The 18,722-nt window shown below is 45.9% G+C and overlaps 1 protein-coding gene across 3 annotated transcripts in view; it reads left to right on the forward strand.

Annotated features, from left to right (window-relative positions):
* The window catches only part of LOC122715946 (plexin-A4), a 275,970-nt gene that overhangs the window by 52,478 nt on the left and 204,770 nt on the right, over positions 1-18,722 (forward strand). For all 3 annotated transcript variants that reach the window (XM_043938548.1, XM_043938549.1, XM_043938547.1), the window contains one exon: positions 5,697-6,975. In XM_043938548.1, coding sequence (XP_043794483.1) covers positions 5,791-6,975 — 1,185 coding nt within the window. In that variant the 5' untranslated portion in view covers positions 5,697-5,790. The remainder of the gene's footprint in view (positions 1-5,696; positions 6,976-18,722) is intronic.

Below are 18,722 nucleotides of genomic sequence, written 5' to 3' on the forward strand. Positions count from 1 at the left end.
TCGAGCAAGGTAAGTTTTCCTCGTTCGGATATCCTCGCGTTTTAAATTCGTTCTAACAACCGACACTGAGGCCATAACGTTGCTGCGTGTTGCACATCTGTTACTGAATCTTTTTAACAAACGTTTTTTTCGTTGATTTCCTTTTTTCTTTTTTTTTTTTTACTTCCTTGATTCTCGAGGACGAGCGCTTAGTCATCGAGTAATTTTGTTCTCATTGTTTGTCCAATCGGGAAATGGAGGAATCTCGAGTTGAAACGGGGGGACATGAAAGAATGAAAAGTTTATCAAGCAATTTTTTCTACAGATTGTATTGATTGATATTACACGTACAATTTCTTTCGTGAGTGAGTCATATTCAGCTTTTAATCACGTTCTTCTTGTTCTATTGTACGAATTTTTTCCGATCAATCACCATCACGAGCTTAATTTTTTAAACAATTATCGAGTTATGATGAAATAGATAGTATTGATGGATGATGGATATAAATGATCGATATAATTTACGTCCTATATATATATTCAAGTAATATTATTTATTTATCATTCCCCCCCATTTATCAACTTACATTCAATTAATTAATAAAGCGATAAATCGTATCTTATATATCAATCTTCTGCTCGAGTCTTTAATATTAGTTTTGATTTAATTAAATTCTATCGTTCGATCCTTCGAATCTCTTGATTAAAAAGTAAAAGAGGAAAAGGATTGGAAAAAAACGATACGTAATGCACGTAACGGCAGTTGAAGTTGCATTAAAAGAATCATTCCCCTTTCGGTCCCTTCCCCGTTATCCACCCACGCTTCCTCCTCGACTCCATTCTTTTTCTCCATTCCAGTGAAAAGTCCCGACTCGAGGTTTACCAAATGATCGCATTTGTTACGGGGAATTGCGGCTTGGAAAAGCAGTTTACCCCCTTAAGGCAGGTTCTCTCGCTTCGGTAACGGGTCGCTTCTTTAACCCATACGTGACTCCCGGCCTCGTAATTTACTCCTGCTCGTCCGACTATTTAAATTCCACCTTTCCTCGTCCACTGTATTCTTCGAATCGAGCTGCATTCTCTTATTCTCTCTCTCTCTCTCTCTCGATATCTCTGTTTAAAATTCTTAAGGTATTGGCGCGATCGCGTTTCACCTGGCAACATCTGTGTCGATGCCATTCCCTTCTAACGAGCAATCGAAGGATCAAAGCCAACGTTCTGGCCCGATTTCAGGTTCGAATCTGTTCGAGAGACGACCTTGATTTCACGAAGGTTCGACGAACCGAGTTTCCCTCGCTCTCCACCGTTTCACGTGGCCTTAATCGAGCTCTCGCACAACTCCATCTACATCCGATTTCGAACGATTCGAATTCTTTGGGGGATCAACATCGACGTTATTCACCGCGTTTCGCGTTAAATTTAATCCTTTGCGTCGTATTTCTTTTTCTCATTCGATACTTTCTTACTTTATGACTCGCCGTGTGACCCATTTAACCGATGATTCATCTCTCTACATTTCCGAAATATTTTCTTAAATTCCCATTAATCCTCGTGAAATCTCGTATATATATATATAGTATAATCTAAGCTAAACATCACGAATCAATATCGTCCAACGTCCTTTCTATCCAACAGAAATACGCAATTACTCGATATTTTTATCCGGTTGCCGATACTTTACCGCATCTTTCCACGCGTCTTCTTTATATATATATATATATCACATCCAACTATAAAACTCCGACCGACTATAATACACGTAGCTTCTTGAAACGTTGAAAGGGTGGAGGAGAAAAGCTTCTTAAAAGTTTCTCGCGCGCATTCCGTGGATAGTGGGTCACCGATGTTTCCATCGGGGAACATCCCACTCGACTGGTAAAACGAGGCGAAAAGCACATACGTACAACGGCCCAAGTAAATAAAAGGGTACAAAAGCCCTCGGCATCTCGCGTGTTTCCGTGGAAATGATGAGATATAGGGAGCCGCCGCGTAGGGAAGTGCTATATCGGTGCTATCGCACGGAAGCATCCGTCGCTTTTCCATTAAAATAAACGTGCATATTAAACCGCGTACTTTGTAATTAAAATTAACGCCCGACCATTTTGCCCCCGAGGCTTTCGCACAGAAATTACTTCGCGTAATACGAATCGACCTGCGTGGTCGCTGCGAAATCGTCCGCGTTACGTTTTTTTTCTTCCTTTCTGGATCGAAATCCCGATCAATCTCGACACAACGATCGAAATATTGATTAAAATCGCGTAAAGAGTTATAAAAAATTATAAAAGATCACAATGAATCTTTGCATCTCTCATCGGAGCGAAGCGAGATTTAAGATTTCTCATTTCCGGATTAATCCGTGAAACTTTTCTTTGCCGGTAAACACGCTAATTAAAGTGTCGTTTCACGCTTGTTTGAATTTCCCTGGCAGAGAGGTGGTCCCTGCGGTACGTGGATAGATACAGCGTTCTTTCTATCGCTACATCATCTAAGAGTTGGAATACCGCAAAGAAAACGAACGATAAAAACGATCGTTAATTACCAAAGATACGCGGGGTTGCGTCGGAAAAATTCGGGCAAGATCGGTGGTTCTCGGTACATTTCCCCCACTACCTCGCGGAAATATCGCGATCTCGCTCGAAACGTAGCATTAATATTTTCGTATTAGTATTCAAACGCATTCGCGACTCCACCCAATGTTTCCAGCCGAACGTTTCCATCCCACTTCGCGTCGCTCACGAATATCTCGTTCCCTGCCGATGTCGGCCGAAATTTCCCGATCCTTGCCGAAGTCGGGATCCACGGTTCGGCGACGGGACGATCTCGCTTATCCCTATTAATTACAGCGTTAACCTACATACGAGGTGCGTGTGTCGCAGCAGAAGCGGCAATTCACGGGGAAAGGCACGCGTGCGTTGAATCAGATAGCGCGGAAAGAAGAGAAGCATCGCGTACCGCGACCATCTTTCCCTTCGATCTTCGTGGCGCGCGCACGAGCGCAGCTGGAACACACGGCTCTCGTTGCACGCATACCTGCTCGACTCGTACGCGGACTCGAGCTCTCCCCTTCTACGTGGAATCAAGCGTTCCTGAATATCTCCCGATGCTTATCTACTTGTCGGTTACCCGCCGCGATCCTCTTTCCACCGATTCCCCCGTCTCGATCGGGTTGCGTGCTTCTCTACGTACGTACGAGGCTCGAAACAACACAGCGTTTTACCTTCATCTCGTACGTACGAAAGCTACGTACGAGAGGACGAAACGCGACGCCGTGTAGGATGTTACGCGCGAGGTAGAATGGTAGAGAACTGCGTGCGAGCTCGTTGGATCGTTTACCGCGTTCCTATGGCGTGTTTAAATCTCACGCCACGGGGAATCGCTTTCGAAGTCGTTTTGTTTGGATGGATAGAGAAGGTGGAGGAGGAGAGGAGGATTTTTGCGCATTTCAAAAAATATAGATTCGGCGAAGATTTTTTTTTCTTTCTCTTTCCGCGTCGAGGAATTATTCGTAAGTTAAGTAAGGCGAGATCGAGTGGGGATGTTTGCTCTTCGTCACTGCTACATCGTCATTCCTAATTTTATCCGGCGTTACTTAATACTTCATTGTCACCACTGCGAATCACGTCCAACTTTCGCCTCCAAACTTTCACCTCCAATTTTGTATTTGCTTTTGGATCTCGAGGGATCAAAGAAAGGAAAGATCGATCTACTTTCGAAGGAACGGAAATTCTAGTTTCTCGTGCTCGTGTTCGGTTACAGTATCGCGATGTCGATTTGCCGTATCGATTGGCACGTTAGCGTTAATTTTAGAGCAAAGGTGTTATATTCGAGTCCGATGTATTTCCAAACCGAGACATCGTTCTTGCTTCGATAATAGGAACGTCATACTCGTGGAATGCGATTCAACTTTTCAACGTAACAACGATTAGATTCGTCACCAATCAATGACTCACCTTTCCCCTCGATAATTTTTTTTATCTCCAAGGCGAATAATATCGTCCATATCTCGATGTCATATTCCTCGCGATCCATTTTCCCGAAAAGGGAATTTCCAAAATTTTCTTATCTTTCTCGATCGAATCATCGCGGGAACGGTCGTCAATTACAATTACGAGGAAAACATTGCGAGTGAAAGGGGAGGAGGGTTTCTTCTTCGGTACAGTTCCACCCATAAAGTGGAATCGACGTGTTGCAGAAGGGAGGCCTCGACAGGGTCCCTTCCCGGGAATGGGTGTTCGGAAAATAAGGAAAGTTTTTGTTGCGATTGAACGTTACCCTCCGTCGCGATAAGAAGGAGACGAGGAACACCTTTTTCTTCCGCATCCGCTCTTTCCCTCGCCGTACAAATTTTTCCTCTCTTTTTCTTATCTCTCTCTCTCTCCCTTTTTCTTCATTCGTATTTCCTGCGCAAAGTCAAGCGTTTCATTTCGTTAAGAGGGAGTGCGCGTTTGGGGTTCCGGATTCAAAGGCAGAGGCTCGTTTCCCTAGTCGATAAATTGCCAGGGACTCTCCCCTTCGATTTTCGTCCTCTTTCTCTCCGCAATTTCGCACGCTCAACGTTCTCACCTCCCTTTGTCCTTTTCTTCCCTCGCTTCTTTTTAGAAAGTTGTCGAGCAACTTTTCCGCGATATAATTATCGCGGATAAATATACGTATTTTCGTATTATCGCGATAGATAAAAGATAAACACCGAATAAATCGTTGTAGATACGATAATATTATCGAGTCTGGATTCCTTCTTAAATAAACCTCAGTACAGCTAATCTCTCTTTACGCACAAACTGATCGGTTCGATAAGTTTCCACTTGGACTGTCCAGAACAAATACACGGAATTATCGCGTGTCAGACGCTTAAATATATCTCTCCAAGTATATATTTACCAAAATGGACGAATGGCTGCGAATGGATCCTTTGCATCAGAAATTAATAAATAATTCTTGGGTTTATTTTTTCGATTATTTACAAACGCGATTCGTAAACGGAATTCGCGTGCTCGAACGAGGAGATAATTATTTCCTCGTCGGCGAGGTGTGCCGTGTCCCAGGTGTCGTTGATCCGGCGTTAACTCGCGATTAATGTAAAACAGGCGTATAGTCACGCTAAACGTCCGCGAAAATGGGTGGTAGTACGCCTGCCTTTGATTCAACGCCGTCCCTCGTTAAAACACGTCTTTATACACTTTGCACGATCCGTCCGCCATCTGCGTTTTCCATCCGCGTTTACGACTCGATCGTTTTAAACCCGGCCAACTGAACGCTTCCTCCGTGTCTGGGAAACGCACAGTCGATCCGCGTCTCAAGCGCGTAAACGGGAGAGAAATTTCGAAAGGGATCTCCATCCGATCGAAATTAACCCTTTGCTCAACGATGACTCTCGGTCATCACTTAAATTAATGCTCCAGCGGTGACTCGAACGGCGAAAATATTTATTTATGTTTATTTTTTTTAGAATATCGCTTCGTAAATAGGTTGCTAAGCTCTTATAATCTTATCTTATGAATAATTATCTTACGAGACGAACGCGCTCCGAGTCCGGAGTTCGAGCGAAACAGGAGTGCAATAGGACGAGGCGTTTCGCCCTTGTTTTCCACGCGGTGTGAATTTGGCGAGAGCTCCATCTCCCCTTGACGAGATGGAAATGTTACGATACAAGTTTCGTAATAAAGGGGGATGGAGAAAAGTGGATACGATTAACCGTTTCTCGTTTGGTTTGTGTCCAGGTGTGGGCGAGGCTCGTCGAGGATTCTCGGGCGCAGCGAGGGAGATCTCGAAGTAGTCGGAGGTAGAGAAGAGTAGAAATAGGATAGATAAAAGATGGTAGTCTTCCCGGGGAGGAGGAGTAGCGGCGAGGGATCGGCGAGGAGGATGGGATGGACGGTGTCGCATCAACAGCAGCTTCGCCTTCTCCTCTCGTTCCTGGTGCTGCTGTCGCCCCGACTCCCCGTCCGCTCGACGCCCGCGGACATAGTGCAAAGGTTCCACGACCCGGAGGTGAAGAGGATGAACCACTTGGTGGTGGACAAGAACACGGGGCGGGTTTACGTGGGGGCGGTGAACAGGCTCTATCAGCTCTCGCCCGACCTGAGCGTGGTCGTGAAGGAGGTGACCGGGCCGAAGGGGGACTCGAACGCCTGCTCGATGATCGACTGTCCCAGGGAGACCCCGACGCGGCTCGTCGACAACGTGAACAAAGCGTTGGTGATCGACTACACGACCACCAGGCTGATCTCGTGCGGCAGCCTCTCCCAGGGCACGTGCAGGGTGCGAAATCTTCACAACATCTCGGACGTGGTGCAGGAGGTGAAGGAGGCCGTGGTTGCGAACAACGCGACGGCGTCCACGGTCGCGTTCATAGCCCCCGGCCCGCCCAACCCCCCCGTCTCCCAGGTGATGTACGTGGGCGTCACGTTCACCGGCAACTCGCCCTACCGATCCGAGGTGCCCGCGGTCAGCTCGAGGTCGCTCGACAAGGACAGGATGCTCAACATCGCCGAGGCCGCCGTCACGACCGGGACCAGGATGTACGTGAACTCGTTGTCGCGCGAGAGATACCCTATCAACTACGTGTACGGGTTCAGCAGCGGCGGTTTCAGCTATTTCATGACCACGCAGATGAAGAACACAGATACGGCTGTGTTCATATCCAAGTTGGTGCGGGTCTGCCACGACGACGAGCATTACTATTCGTACACCGAGATACCGATCAACTGCACCAACGACGGCACGTATTACAACCTGGTGCAGGCGGCTTACGTGGGCAAGGCCGGCTCGGTTCTCGCGGGGGATTTGGGGATCACCGCCCAGGACGACGTGCTGTTCGCCGTTTTTTCAGAGAGCAACAGCACCAGCAGCGACGTACCCAAGAATCATTCGGCGTTGTGCGTGTACTCGTTGAAGGCCATCCGAAGAAAGTTCATGACCAATATACAGAAGTGCTTCAGCGGCGAGGGGCACAGGGGACTCGAGTACATCTCCCCGAGCCACAAGTGCATCTTAACGGTGAGCGTATCCCATTTTCCTTCTTTTTCTCGCTTGATTCGTCTTATTCTCTTCCGTTCTTCGAGCGCCGTTTTTTCACCCCGACTCTCGAGTATAAATCCGCGAGAATTCGAAGCGGATCAAGCACGTGTTATTAATCGAAGCTTTTAGAAATTAAGCCGAGCGTACCGCGATGGAACGCGAGAATAATCGGGTTTAACCCCGAGAGTCTCGATTAATAATTCGATGTGTAATCGGCTTCCGCGATTTACCTTTTAATTTGTCAAAATTATACGCGGGATAGACGAATGAAACGCGCATAAAATTAATCTTAAGGTTAATAATTAATCGAGCGACGGATCCCGTTCTTCTCGAACAACGCATGCACGAGTGGAACGAAAGCGAATACTAAATATATCCTCGCGTGAAAAAAATATTCTTCCAACGCTCTCTTTTATTCTTCCCCGATCTCTTCTTCGTGACCGATACACGTATTTAACCGCGTATTATTCTTCATTTTCCCGCGTCCTAAGATCGTCCATCTCTGGCCCATCTGGTCGTTGCAGAATGTCGCGCGAAGGAAATAGAAAATCCACTTCGATCGTTGGATCGTTCGATAGAATCCGTAATACTTACCAAATAACCGGACAGGGGTCTAATATCCATCCACGATCGATTTAACGAATTGCAATCCGCGGAGGAATCTAACACGCGTCAGCTGGCCTATCTCTTCCAACGACACTCGAATCTCGAGCGTTTCTTTAATGGATTTTCGCTCCTCGCCAAGCCTTTTGCTCTCTTCGGCGTACCTCGATAACGGTCCGCTCCGTCCATCGATGTCGATTCGCATTCTCGAGGAACGTTCGCTTCGGTCCGGCGGCGGTCCTCGGTAATCGGTAAACCGGGATCGGGGCATGGTTTATCGCGTGACAGCGCCGCATGGGGGCTGGAAGGAGGAAGGAACCCTCCTAGGAAAGAAACACGAGAACAGGACGCGTGCTTTCTTGCTCGATTTTACACGTGCACCCACGATCGGTTCGTGCCGCGACGTTACAACCGCCGCGCCGGTTCTGAACGATCGTTTCTCATTTACATATATACGCTCGAATATAAAGTAAACTTTTGCGCCCAACCGTTGGTCCTGTTGTCGCTGTTGTTGAATTCGTAGGGATCTTGTCGCGGTTCAACGTGTTCGTCCTGCTACGATTTAAATCGCCGATAACATTTTCTTATACGATTTTTACTTTTTCCTTTCTTCTTTGTTGGCTTGTCGGACTCGATAAATGGGAACGAGAGAGATCGACACGGTAGAATTCGATCTTATTTCTATCTTATTCGAGGAATTCGAGTATGGATTTAAGAGTTTGGCAAGATTCTTCCTGAAACTATTTTTTTTTTTTTTAAGGATAAATTATAAGGAAATTGTAAAGGGGGGAAGAAATTGAAGATGGAAGGAAGAAAAGTCGGTGGGATCGAAATACGTGGGAGATAATCGAGCGCACAATGTAGATAGACGGAAGTCGACTCTTGAGTCGATGATTCGCTGAACGGTTGCCAGGTAGAAAGAGTTTTGTCTCTCTCTCTCTCTCTCTCTCGGAAGGCCGCGACTCGTCCTCGTAGTCCATTACGACGTAAATCAATTGGCCGTGTCTCCGTGCTGCTCGTGTTTACGTAACAGGTGGTGGTATCGAAAACACGGAGGATGATGGGAAAGCAAAGAGATCGCGCACAAAGCGTCATGTGTCTCCTTCGCATGCGCGATTTTTCATCCATAGAACCATCTTCCGCGATTCCCCGTCTGTCGACATTTTCTTCGAGATCCACAAACATTTATTCCAATTTCTTCAGGAATAATGGAAATTTTAAAAAGAACGTTTGAAAAATGAGAACTCTTATGAATGTTTAAAAAAATAATTTCGTAAATTTTCTTTGATTTCAAATTCGACTCGCGTCTTTTTAACGATCTTTTGGATATTTTCTTTTCTGCGAATTAAATAATCAAAGATAATTGCAATTTACCGTATCGTTTCGCGCGATAATTTCGCGACTATCTCGAACGATTCTTAGGTAAAAGGGTTTTATTTTAACAGAAAAAAAAAAAAATAAATAAATAAATAAATAAAATAAGGTCTCACGAATTGTGGATCGATGAAGCGCCGCGACACGCAAGTCTCTCGCGTCATAAGGCTTAATGTCAAAGGTTCCCACGAATGACTCATAATAAAACGTTTGCCGGCAAACTTTATTACCGCGAACGTTAAAATGGGGTGGAAAGAAGAGAGAGGTGGAAGAGCTTCGCGGTTCATTGAAAGTAAAGTCTACCGGCATTTTCAGTTTCAACAAGGGCGGATAGTTTGTTGGAAAGCGGCGAAATGATATTCAGAGCGAGATTTATTCAAATTTTCGTGGAGCTAGACGATTCATTGGACGATCTTCTTCTTCTTCTTCTTCTTCTCTTTCGAAGGTCTCTTCTTTCTTCCGTTCCGTTGCCTCCCTCTGAGTTTCTTATTTCTTTAACCTTCTTCCTTTTCTTTTCTTTTTTTTTTCTCTCCCTCGTTCCCCTCTGGTCGAACACGGTGAGAAAGTATGCGGGGAACACAAAGGATCTGTTCACGTACGTGGGGCGAGAAAAAGGCAGAACCTGCCACGGGAAAGCCGAAGAGAAGAGTCGGTTGGCGGAGATAAGGACGACCATAAAGGAGATAAAGATTGTTTGTTTGGTCCGGCCGACAACTGGGCTGCCGTGGGACAGTGCCTCTTTTTTGTTCCCCTTTTCCCTTTCCAGCTTCGTTCCATCTGCTCCATCCACGCGTACTCCGTTTTCTACTTCCCATTTTTACTTTTTTCCCTTCTTCTTTCTTTTAATTTCGCGAACAACTCGCCTCTTCGATCGTTACGTGTTCCTTTGAAAATTTTTCCTAAAAGTTCGATCCTCTTATCTTTTGGATTTTTAGCTTTTCCTTTTTTTTCTTTTCCTCGAGTATCATTCTCAAGATTTACAAATTCAGTTTAATCTTTCCCAGAGAATCGGTGATGTGTGTATTATTTTTATCGTATACACGAGTTTGCACGAGTGACTGACTGCAAATTATACGAGATATGAAATATAAAAAAAAGCGATACTTGAAATCTCAACGTTGAAATGCACGTATTTCAAGATATTCTCCTCGATCGAATACAATTTTCGGACAAATTCTCTTCAGCAAATGCTGTTCAGTTCGAGATCAAGAAATGGAATCGCGATAAATTAAAATTTATACCGGTAGTCTATCGATAGCATATTCGAATTTTTCTAATAGAATTATGTAGACACATTGGAAGCACGTGTTCAAAAGAGGAATTAACCATACATAACGCTATCTCCACGATAAGAAATTATCTCCCGTACAGTGCCAGTCTTTGTGACCGTAAAAGATAACAAATTGCTCGTTAAAGTATCGATCCTCGTTTAATCGCGGCTTAAACTGTAACATAGTAACCTTCACTATTATTAAGAAAAAAAAAAAAAAGAAAAGAAAAGAAAAAACACGTTTCTCAAATTATGGAAAAAAAATTTTATCGTAGACCGGTTTTTCACGATTCTTCGTCGATTATTAGACGAAGGGATTGGATGATTTTTTTCGTTTCGTTCAACCTCATTGATCCTCGGTGAACCGTACAAAAAAAAAAGCCATCAAGCGGCGTGAAAAAGGTGGCCCGTCGATTAGCTCCAATTAAGACCGTCCGTGTCGACGAGTTTCGTTGATCCCGGTTGCAAAAAAATAGAGAATATCGAGGCGAACATAATTCCCCCTCTTTTCAACTTTTTTTACAATTCTTTTTCATCGGTTAACTTATCGTTTAACTTATCGTTAAAAGCGAATACGATCCATAAAGATAACTACGTTTACATTAAACGAATCGTAGGAAACGCTCGCTTTCGTGCATCATCGTTAACCATAAGCCACGTAAATGAACAATAAAAAAGGAGAGAAGATGGATAGACAAATAACGAGGAAAGAAATAAATATATCGTTTGTGTATCGCGAGAGAAGAAAGAAAAAGAGTATATATTAAAACTCAAAAAAAAAAAGCCAAATACCTCTCCATTTTAATGCGCTCCAAATTACCCAATCGAGTTACTCGAATGAAAGTACGTATCCCCACCCTTGTTCCATCGGAAACATTCAACGAACGTTCGGATTCCTCGGCCGTCCCTGCGTGTCGATATTCCATCGGGCCACGAGGAAACCGGCCACGAGGATGGGAAGAAAGAACAGGAAGAACGAGCCTTCCCTCCCTCGTATCATCACCGCCACTTGTCCAGCACCCGTAACCGTAATGAAAACGCAAACGTTACTCGGCAAATACCTATCGCGAAGGAGAAAGCTGCGCGGGGGAGGGGTGGCTCGATCGGTCGTAGCATTCGAGGGATAGTTGGAGGCTGCTTGGTAGGGGGTGGGGGGAGAAGGACGAGATTGCATTTTTATAGGGGCGCGCGTGGAATGCAACGGACCGTGCGCTGATTACGAGCCAGGCTATTCTTTCTATCGACAGATTCGCAGTTTGGTCCTTTGAGCCGGGTCTATCGGGCGGCCGACACCGTCCAAAAGAGGGAGTGGTGGGGAAAGGAGGAGAGAGAACGGGGGGTTGGAGGGTGTGTAACCTCTGCCGTTGGCATGTGCAAAAACTGGCGGACAATGGAGCTGTAGCTAACCCGAAAAACTGAACGGCGAGCGCCGTTGAGAAAGGACGGGGACACGACGCGGGAGGGCGCGGACGGCGGATGGAAATGGTGGACGGAGAAAGAAAGAGAGGGAGAGAGAAAAGGGCGAGCGAGAATGGGAAAAGGGGTGGGTTGGGTGTACGTCTCTGCAGCTCGAATTCAATTTTTTCGTGACAAAAGAATCGCGGAAACGGGCGAAACGGGGCTGTACACTGCGGAAGGAAGGAAGGAAGGAAGGAGAGAGGGTTGGGACGGGAGAGGGGGTGCGTCACGTTCAAGAAAAATCCCATTCGTGCAAATTGGATGGCCCCGGTTCGACTAAAGTGAGACTTGCAATTAAAAAGTTTCCGAATTCTCGCCGCGACTCTCTCTCTCTCTCTCTTCTTTTTTTCTTTCATCGATGTATTCATCCTTCTTTCCTCGCGTTAGATCGTGCGAAAGATTACGTATTTTTTTTTTTTTCTTTTTTTATACACGCACAGACTCGAATTAGGACAAGCAAGTAAGACAGACTCGAACGTTCAACGTTCTGGAGATGCAGAGTTCTCTAATCGAAAATTAAATTTATCATCCTTACACTTGTACACGGGTGAGAGGGTGCAAGTCACCTTTAGTGCTATAAACTTCGCTTCACCGACCGAATACATTAATCATCCCCCTTCCTATAGAGATCGTTCCCCGTACCGATTTTTGAAACTACTTTCCACTCTCTTCCTCTCCCTTCTTTTTCACAACATTCTCTCTTTCTCTCTCGATTTTCCTTCTTAATCGTTTAAAATTTGAAACGTTGCTCGTTCCTCGCTCCTTTTCCTTCCCCTTGGTCCTCCCTTCGCCTCAACCCCTCACCTCACTCCCCTCGAGGGGACGGGAATCGAAACCGCGCTCTCGGCGATCGAGTTTAATCAGCGGCAGGATTTACAGAAGGAGGAAAAATCGCGTTACGAGGTCGAGCGTGAAACGCGATTAAAAGGGCCCCCGATTGAAATTCGATATCCGAGTTTTTCTTGTCCCCCTCTCTCCCTCCCCTCTTTTTGTAATTTATGGAGATTATGGATCGCGTGATCGTGGCGCGGAAAATGATATTTTTCGAAATCGAGGCGGGAATTGGCCGACCGCTTCCTATCGCGATTCTCATCGATCCGCTATCGGTTAACTGCTCTCTCTATTGTCGTCGCCACAAACGCGACTCGATCTGCCGTTCGAGCTCGAAATTCGTTCGTCGACGAGAAAACGTATTTCCCAACGATCAATCGTTCCGGAATATACATAAATATATATCTCGTTTTTTCGAGGTCAATTTTATTACTCCTCTTCAAGTATGAAATACGTATTATCACGGAGAGATGTAAGCAGAACGGGAAGAAGACTCCCGTCGCTTCGTTTTCAAACACTTTCCACCCGTGATAAAATTGCACATAGGTTCCACAATAGGAAGGGAATCGGAAAAAATAATGAAAGAAAAAAAAAAAAATTTCCTCCTCGAGCGAAACGTGTTTTTCCTCGTCGATCATCATCACTTTTATTCCTTCTCGAGTCTCTCCACGGTTATAAATAACGATGATCCGTGAGTAGATTCGATTCGTATCACAATAACAGTTGTGTTAAAGCCGCGTGTAAATGGCGATCGGGACGGAGAAAAAGGACGGATACGACGCCTAATTGCGTACCGTGTTGCGTATTCGCCGTAGGCGACAGTGACGAAAAGAAGCGGAGCGTGGAATTAAATATAAGCTCCGATGTATCCTCGTTCGCGGGAAAACGAACTTGTAAAACGGAGCCGATTGCGCCAACATCGTTGAGGCAATTCGCTCGTTAGACACGCTCGGTCCCTCGTCGTCTGAAAAAAGAGAAGAAAAATGCTTGTAATCGGCCGCTTTTTAGACGGAACAGCGAGATTAATTGCACGTCGGAGAGATCGATCTCTATCGCCTCGATCGCCGCGACAAAGAGGGGGGGATTAAAATTGTTGCCACGGAACCGGGTGAAACATAATCCCTCGGATCAACGGAATTTATCAAAAGTTTCCGATATCGGTTAACTTTCGATAACCGCAAGTCCTCGTAAGTTTCCCTTTACGTATCGTTTCATCGTTTCACGAAGATCCTTAGATCGGTGCGACGAGCTTTGGCATATTATCTCGCAATTTAAGTAAATTCATTTTTCCAACCACTTATTACACCATATATATATATCGGATTGTGCGTACTTGGTCCAAAATCGTTCGATCGAATTCTTTCCACTTTCTCTCCTTCGTTATCGACACGTGCACGCTCGTCCAGATAACACGTGTCCCCACCTCTCCTTTTCGCGAAATAGTTGGAATAGGCCGTTCTCCTTTGACGTCACGGCGAGCGTGTGTACCGTCGAGGCTCGAAAGAGAGGAAAAAGAAGAAAGAGAAAGAAAGAAAAAAAAGAGAAAAAAAGGCTTCTCCAGGAAACGAGTTTTCGAGAGAGAGAGAGAGATAGGACGGAATAGGGTCGCGCGAATGGATCGAGAGGCGAATTATGCGAGTGCATCGTATTAGCCGAGGCGAACCTTTGGAAAACGCGAGCATCGACGGCTGCGGTTCAACGTTATTTCACGTTGGTCGCATTCCACGCGGGCCCAGTGCCGGGTTATTGTCTCACGGTGTCAGGGGAGAATGCCGCGGCGAGAAATTGCATCGGTGGAAAGGGCGGTTGGCTCGACATCTGCGTACCTTCAGCAATTTTCTCTTTCTTTCTTTCTTTCTTCCTTTCCTTTTTTATCCCTTTCGACTTAACGGATTCAAGGGGACGGGGACAAGTGTCGTGTAGCTTTTTTTGGGGACGAGGTTTTCTCCTTTTCACCGATGAATTCGAGCGTCGTAGGAATAGAAATATCGGAGGGAAAAGAGGAAGTAAGTTCGTTTCTCGATCGAAGCGTTTTCAGCGTTTCATTTTCGAGGCCGCGGTGACGAGCGAAGTAATTTCTGACGGAACCGCCGTTCCGTGCCGGCCTTAATACCGGCTTCGTGGCGTTCCGTCCCACCTCGTCGTCCCACCCCCTCTAAAAATAAAGCGCTGTGCCACGGTTTGACGGACGACACGTTCGATTTCATCGATAACCAACGTTCGTTGCGTTCGTCGAGAGATGATAATCGCGCGCAAAAATGATGCAGTCGTGGACGACGGAGAATTGGGATGCGTAATGACGAGAGGAAGCGTAACAAAACGGTGGAAAGAGAAAGAGGGTAGGAGGAGGGTTGGAAAAAGAAGAAAAAGAGCTTAGAATTATATCCCGACGAAATACAGCCGGGTACTAATGAGGTACACTAATTAAAAACTTCTCGACTTTCTATGGGCTTCTCAAAGAAAAGAGCACGCCTCGGCCGCGATACGTTGGAAATTTTTTTTTTTTTTTACTTAAAATCCCCACGGTTATATCCCCCACCCCCCTCCCATCAGACCCGCGTACCACCAGGTCGGTTCTGATACGTCGTGGATGATGCTGCTCCCTCCCCATACTCGAGCTTTCCTCGAGTTCAAAGTAAAGAGGAGGAAAAAATGTGTCTACTCGAGGAGCTGAAAGAATTCGTAGGATGATGATAATGCGACGAAAAGGTCGGGAAGAGGGTTAGTTTGTCAGTCCACACGGCGGCCGGGTGGAGATTCGACTTCCGTAAACTGGATAACGATGGGCTACGAGCTAGTAGTGTGCACGTATACACGTGTACGCGGCGCGTGGAGACAAAGGAAGATGAAAGATGGCATAAAGTATAAGAAGGAAAAGGGAGAGGAGAATACGAGCGCGAGTTTGAAAGCGAGGCAAAGGCCGTTTTATACCGGTGTCGTCCACGAGGCGGAGTCAAAAGGAGAAAGAGAGGGAGGGAGAGAGGGAGGGAGGGTGTCGGTGGCCCCGTTATGCTCAATTTCAAAAGTTCTGCACCTGCTAAGGCGAACGTTTCCACTTTTAAAAAAACTCCCTGCGCGGAGTTTCTTTCGTGGATAGAGGAGAGGTGGAGGAGATTGAACGAGAAAGAGAAAGAAAATTGAAAACGACGAAAAAGGAGAACGAAGGAGGAGATGAAACAACGAGATTCTTGATTCGAATCCCTGCTTTTTTCCCAGATTCGCTCTTCCTTTCTTTCTTTTTTTTTTTTTTTTTTTTTCAACTGGAAAAATATTTTCACAAAATATCCCGGCGAAACGATAGGAAAGAATATTATAAAATAACGATCGGGCCGGTTCGTTCGATTCGATTCGTGTCCTCGTTACCATTAAACTCGAGCACGCCGAGCAAAGTGGATACATGGAAGTTCAATTTTCCGGCCGCGGCGAAAAATACCGATCGTCGCGTTGAATCGGCCGACCCATCCTCCGAGTCGAGCCGTAAAAATAAAAATAAAAAAGAAAGAAATAAAAAATAAAAAAATGAAAAGAGGACAGGGAACAGAGGAACAGAGAAAGGAACGTATTCCGTTCGAAAAGATGAGAAAGGTGAGAAAGACTTTCCCCTCCGAGTGTATCGGAATCTATACGTAATTGCATCGTTTCGACTTTCCAGCAGGGATACATTTTCGAGGGTCGAGAGGGAGAGGCAGAGGAAATTGTTACGTCGAGGAAAAGAAAATTTCTTTAAAATAGACGAAACGAGATTATCGCGATTCGAATTATGGAACTTTGATAAAATCGATGCGACGATGCCGTGGCGGCGCTTAACACGATCGTCGTGCCTAAACGTCAAAAACTACGTAATTACGTGGCCGACCGTTCAGCCGCGAAATTCGTTTTCGAAAGTTCGTAGAGAGTCGACGCGATGCTCTTTCCGAGATCCGCCTCGTTCTGCGTGGCCGGCAAACTGTAAAACAAGCGTCGAAAACCGCGATAACGCGAGTCAAGGGGAGGGAGTTAGTGGAGGAGAGACAGAGAGAGAGAAGGCCACCTCTTCTTGCTTCTCGATGAACGCTTTGAGGCGTGATTACGTTCCAACCGGTGGATCACATTATTAAAAAACTTTATCACGGACCTTTAACTGCGGATGCGAGAGAGAATTTTCCCCCGATGAACCAAGATGGGGAAGAAGTAGAGCGGTTTTGCGGCCGTACACGCGCTCTTTCGTGGATAGGGTATCGATGTGGTTTCTTTTAACTGTAACCGTTAATTCTTTCGAATAAGACGGGGAGATTACTCGCGGAACGTAAAGGTGTGGAATTCGGGTCGGGGCGAGCAAGTACAGGGCGACTCACGAGGACAAAAACGCCCTCGATATTTTTGATATTGTTGTTCCAGGAGGAAATGGCGGAAACCGAGTTGAAAAGGAGGAAAAGAATCGAGAAATATAATGACGTAATGACTGGTTTTTATCTATGGAAAAAAAGAGTGGAATGGAGTGGATCGAAAATTAAAATTCTCGTGATCGAAGCCCATAAGTTTACCGCGACGCGGTAACGAGAAAAGCAAGATTTCAAGTTTTAAAAGGCGAGCAAATGGCCGGCAAACAGGAATTACCGACCGTTCGACTTTCGAACGGCTCGGTTTCGCGGTTTTAAGGTAATTCAATTTCCCCTCCCCGTAACCGAATCCGCGATTGTTTATGCGCCTCGGTGTACTTTATTCGCGGCAATTTGTTATTCGTGCGCGAAATGAAGTCAGAAAAGCCCGTTGCGTAACGACGAGCGGCCCGAATGAAATCGATAACCCCGCGTCCACGGGATAAATTGGCATATCGGTGCCGTGGATAAACAGCGAAATTATTCAGTGTCGCCTCTGATCGGCCAGCCGAGCCAATATCCGGCAGCCTCTGCCGATTTCGCTGTTTCCAATCCCTCCTCCTTCTGTCTTTTCATCGGCCGACACAAGTATCGCGCACCGATATACCCCTTTATTTATCGCCGCGTCGAAAGAAAACTTGCTCTCCCCGCGCCTCGTTGATTCGAGCCAATCGTAAAGTTTGCCGCCATCGTGTCGTGTCGTTTCGAGTGGAACGCGTTCGATCGATAGTAGTTGCACGTCCTTTTGTCTCGTCCATCTTGTCTCCCTTTCCTTTTTTTTTTTTTCTTTTTTTCTTTCTCGATTACGATTCGAACGATGACCCGATACCGAGGTATGTCAATTTTAGGAATTTTTTCCCCCCTAGGATTTTTATTCGCTTCGTCCGAGCTACGAACCGACAGACGTTGCCCATTAAATACCAGATTTTATTTTATTTTGTTATGGAACGCTGCACGATTTTTTGCATTTTGTATTTCTTTCCTTTTTTTTTCCCCCTTTCCTATTCCATTCGTTTCGTTGATTCAACGGCGATCGTTCCTTTCACCCCTGCGAAGGCGGATTACGGGGAGGCAAAATTCACGGTTGGGCGGAACGTTCAGGTTTTCGTTCGACACTTCGCGCCTCGTCGGCTCGGGGTTATACAAATGCAAATCCATTAAGCTCGCGACTAAGCTTAGGCTTTTATCGAAAAAGCCGCCCCTCCAAGAACAACCGCCGCGGTTCCGATTTCGAATCAGCGGGAAAATTAAAGGTTCTGTGTCGAAGGGGCGCGTTTTTAATCCACCCCTCGAAACTTTCCACCGAATCTTCATCTCGTATTAAATTTAAATTTAAAACCCGACGCCTCGAAAAATTTACGCTTCTCGCCTCCAAACGAAATTCCACGCGCAAGTTTGGGGAGCCTCCCCAAAACTAGACCATCTCCAACGATTTCCAATAAAATTGATCTCGGTCATTTTTTCGAGGCTTTCGCGCGATTCTCTCTTTCCCATCGAGGCCTCGTCGTCCTCGAAATGAGTTCCTTTTCGAAGGACGTTGGAAAGAAGAGGGAAGCAGCTGGAGACTTCCGGTCGAGTGCTCGCCTCGCAGCAGATACACGGTCGAGATACGCACGGATAACCGCACCGCTCTAACTGGGTTACCGCTAGCTGGGCAACAGCTTTCTCTTGCCCTTGGGAAAACGAGAATCCTCTATCTTTCGTCTCTCTTGCCCGATTTCTGTGCAATCGAAATCCAAGTCCAGGTACGCAAAGGACGATTGTCCGACCGAAACTCTCTTCTCGTCTCGATCACCGCCGTACTTCCATCACATTCGTTTCCTCTCGCTTTT

The sequence above is a fragment of the Apis laboriosa genome, unplaced genomic scaffold (assembly GCF_014066325.1).
Source record: "Apis laboriosa isolate Shangri-la unplaced genomic scaffold, ASM1406632v1 scaffold40_cov151, whole genome shotgun sequence".
NCBI classification, from domain to species: domain Eukaryota; kingdom Metazoa; phylum Arthropoda; class Insecta; order Hymenoptera; family Apidae; genus Apis; species Apis laboriosa.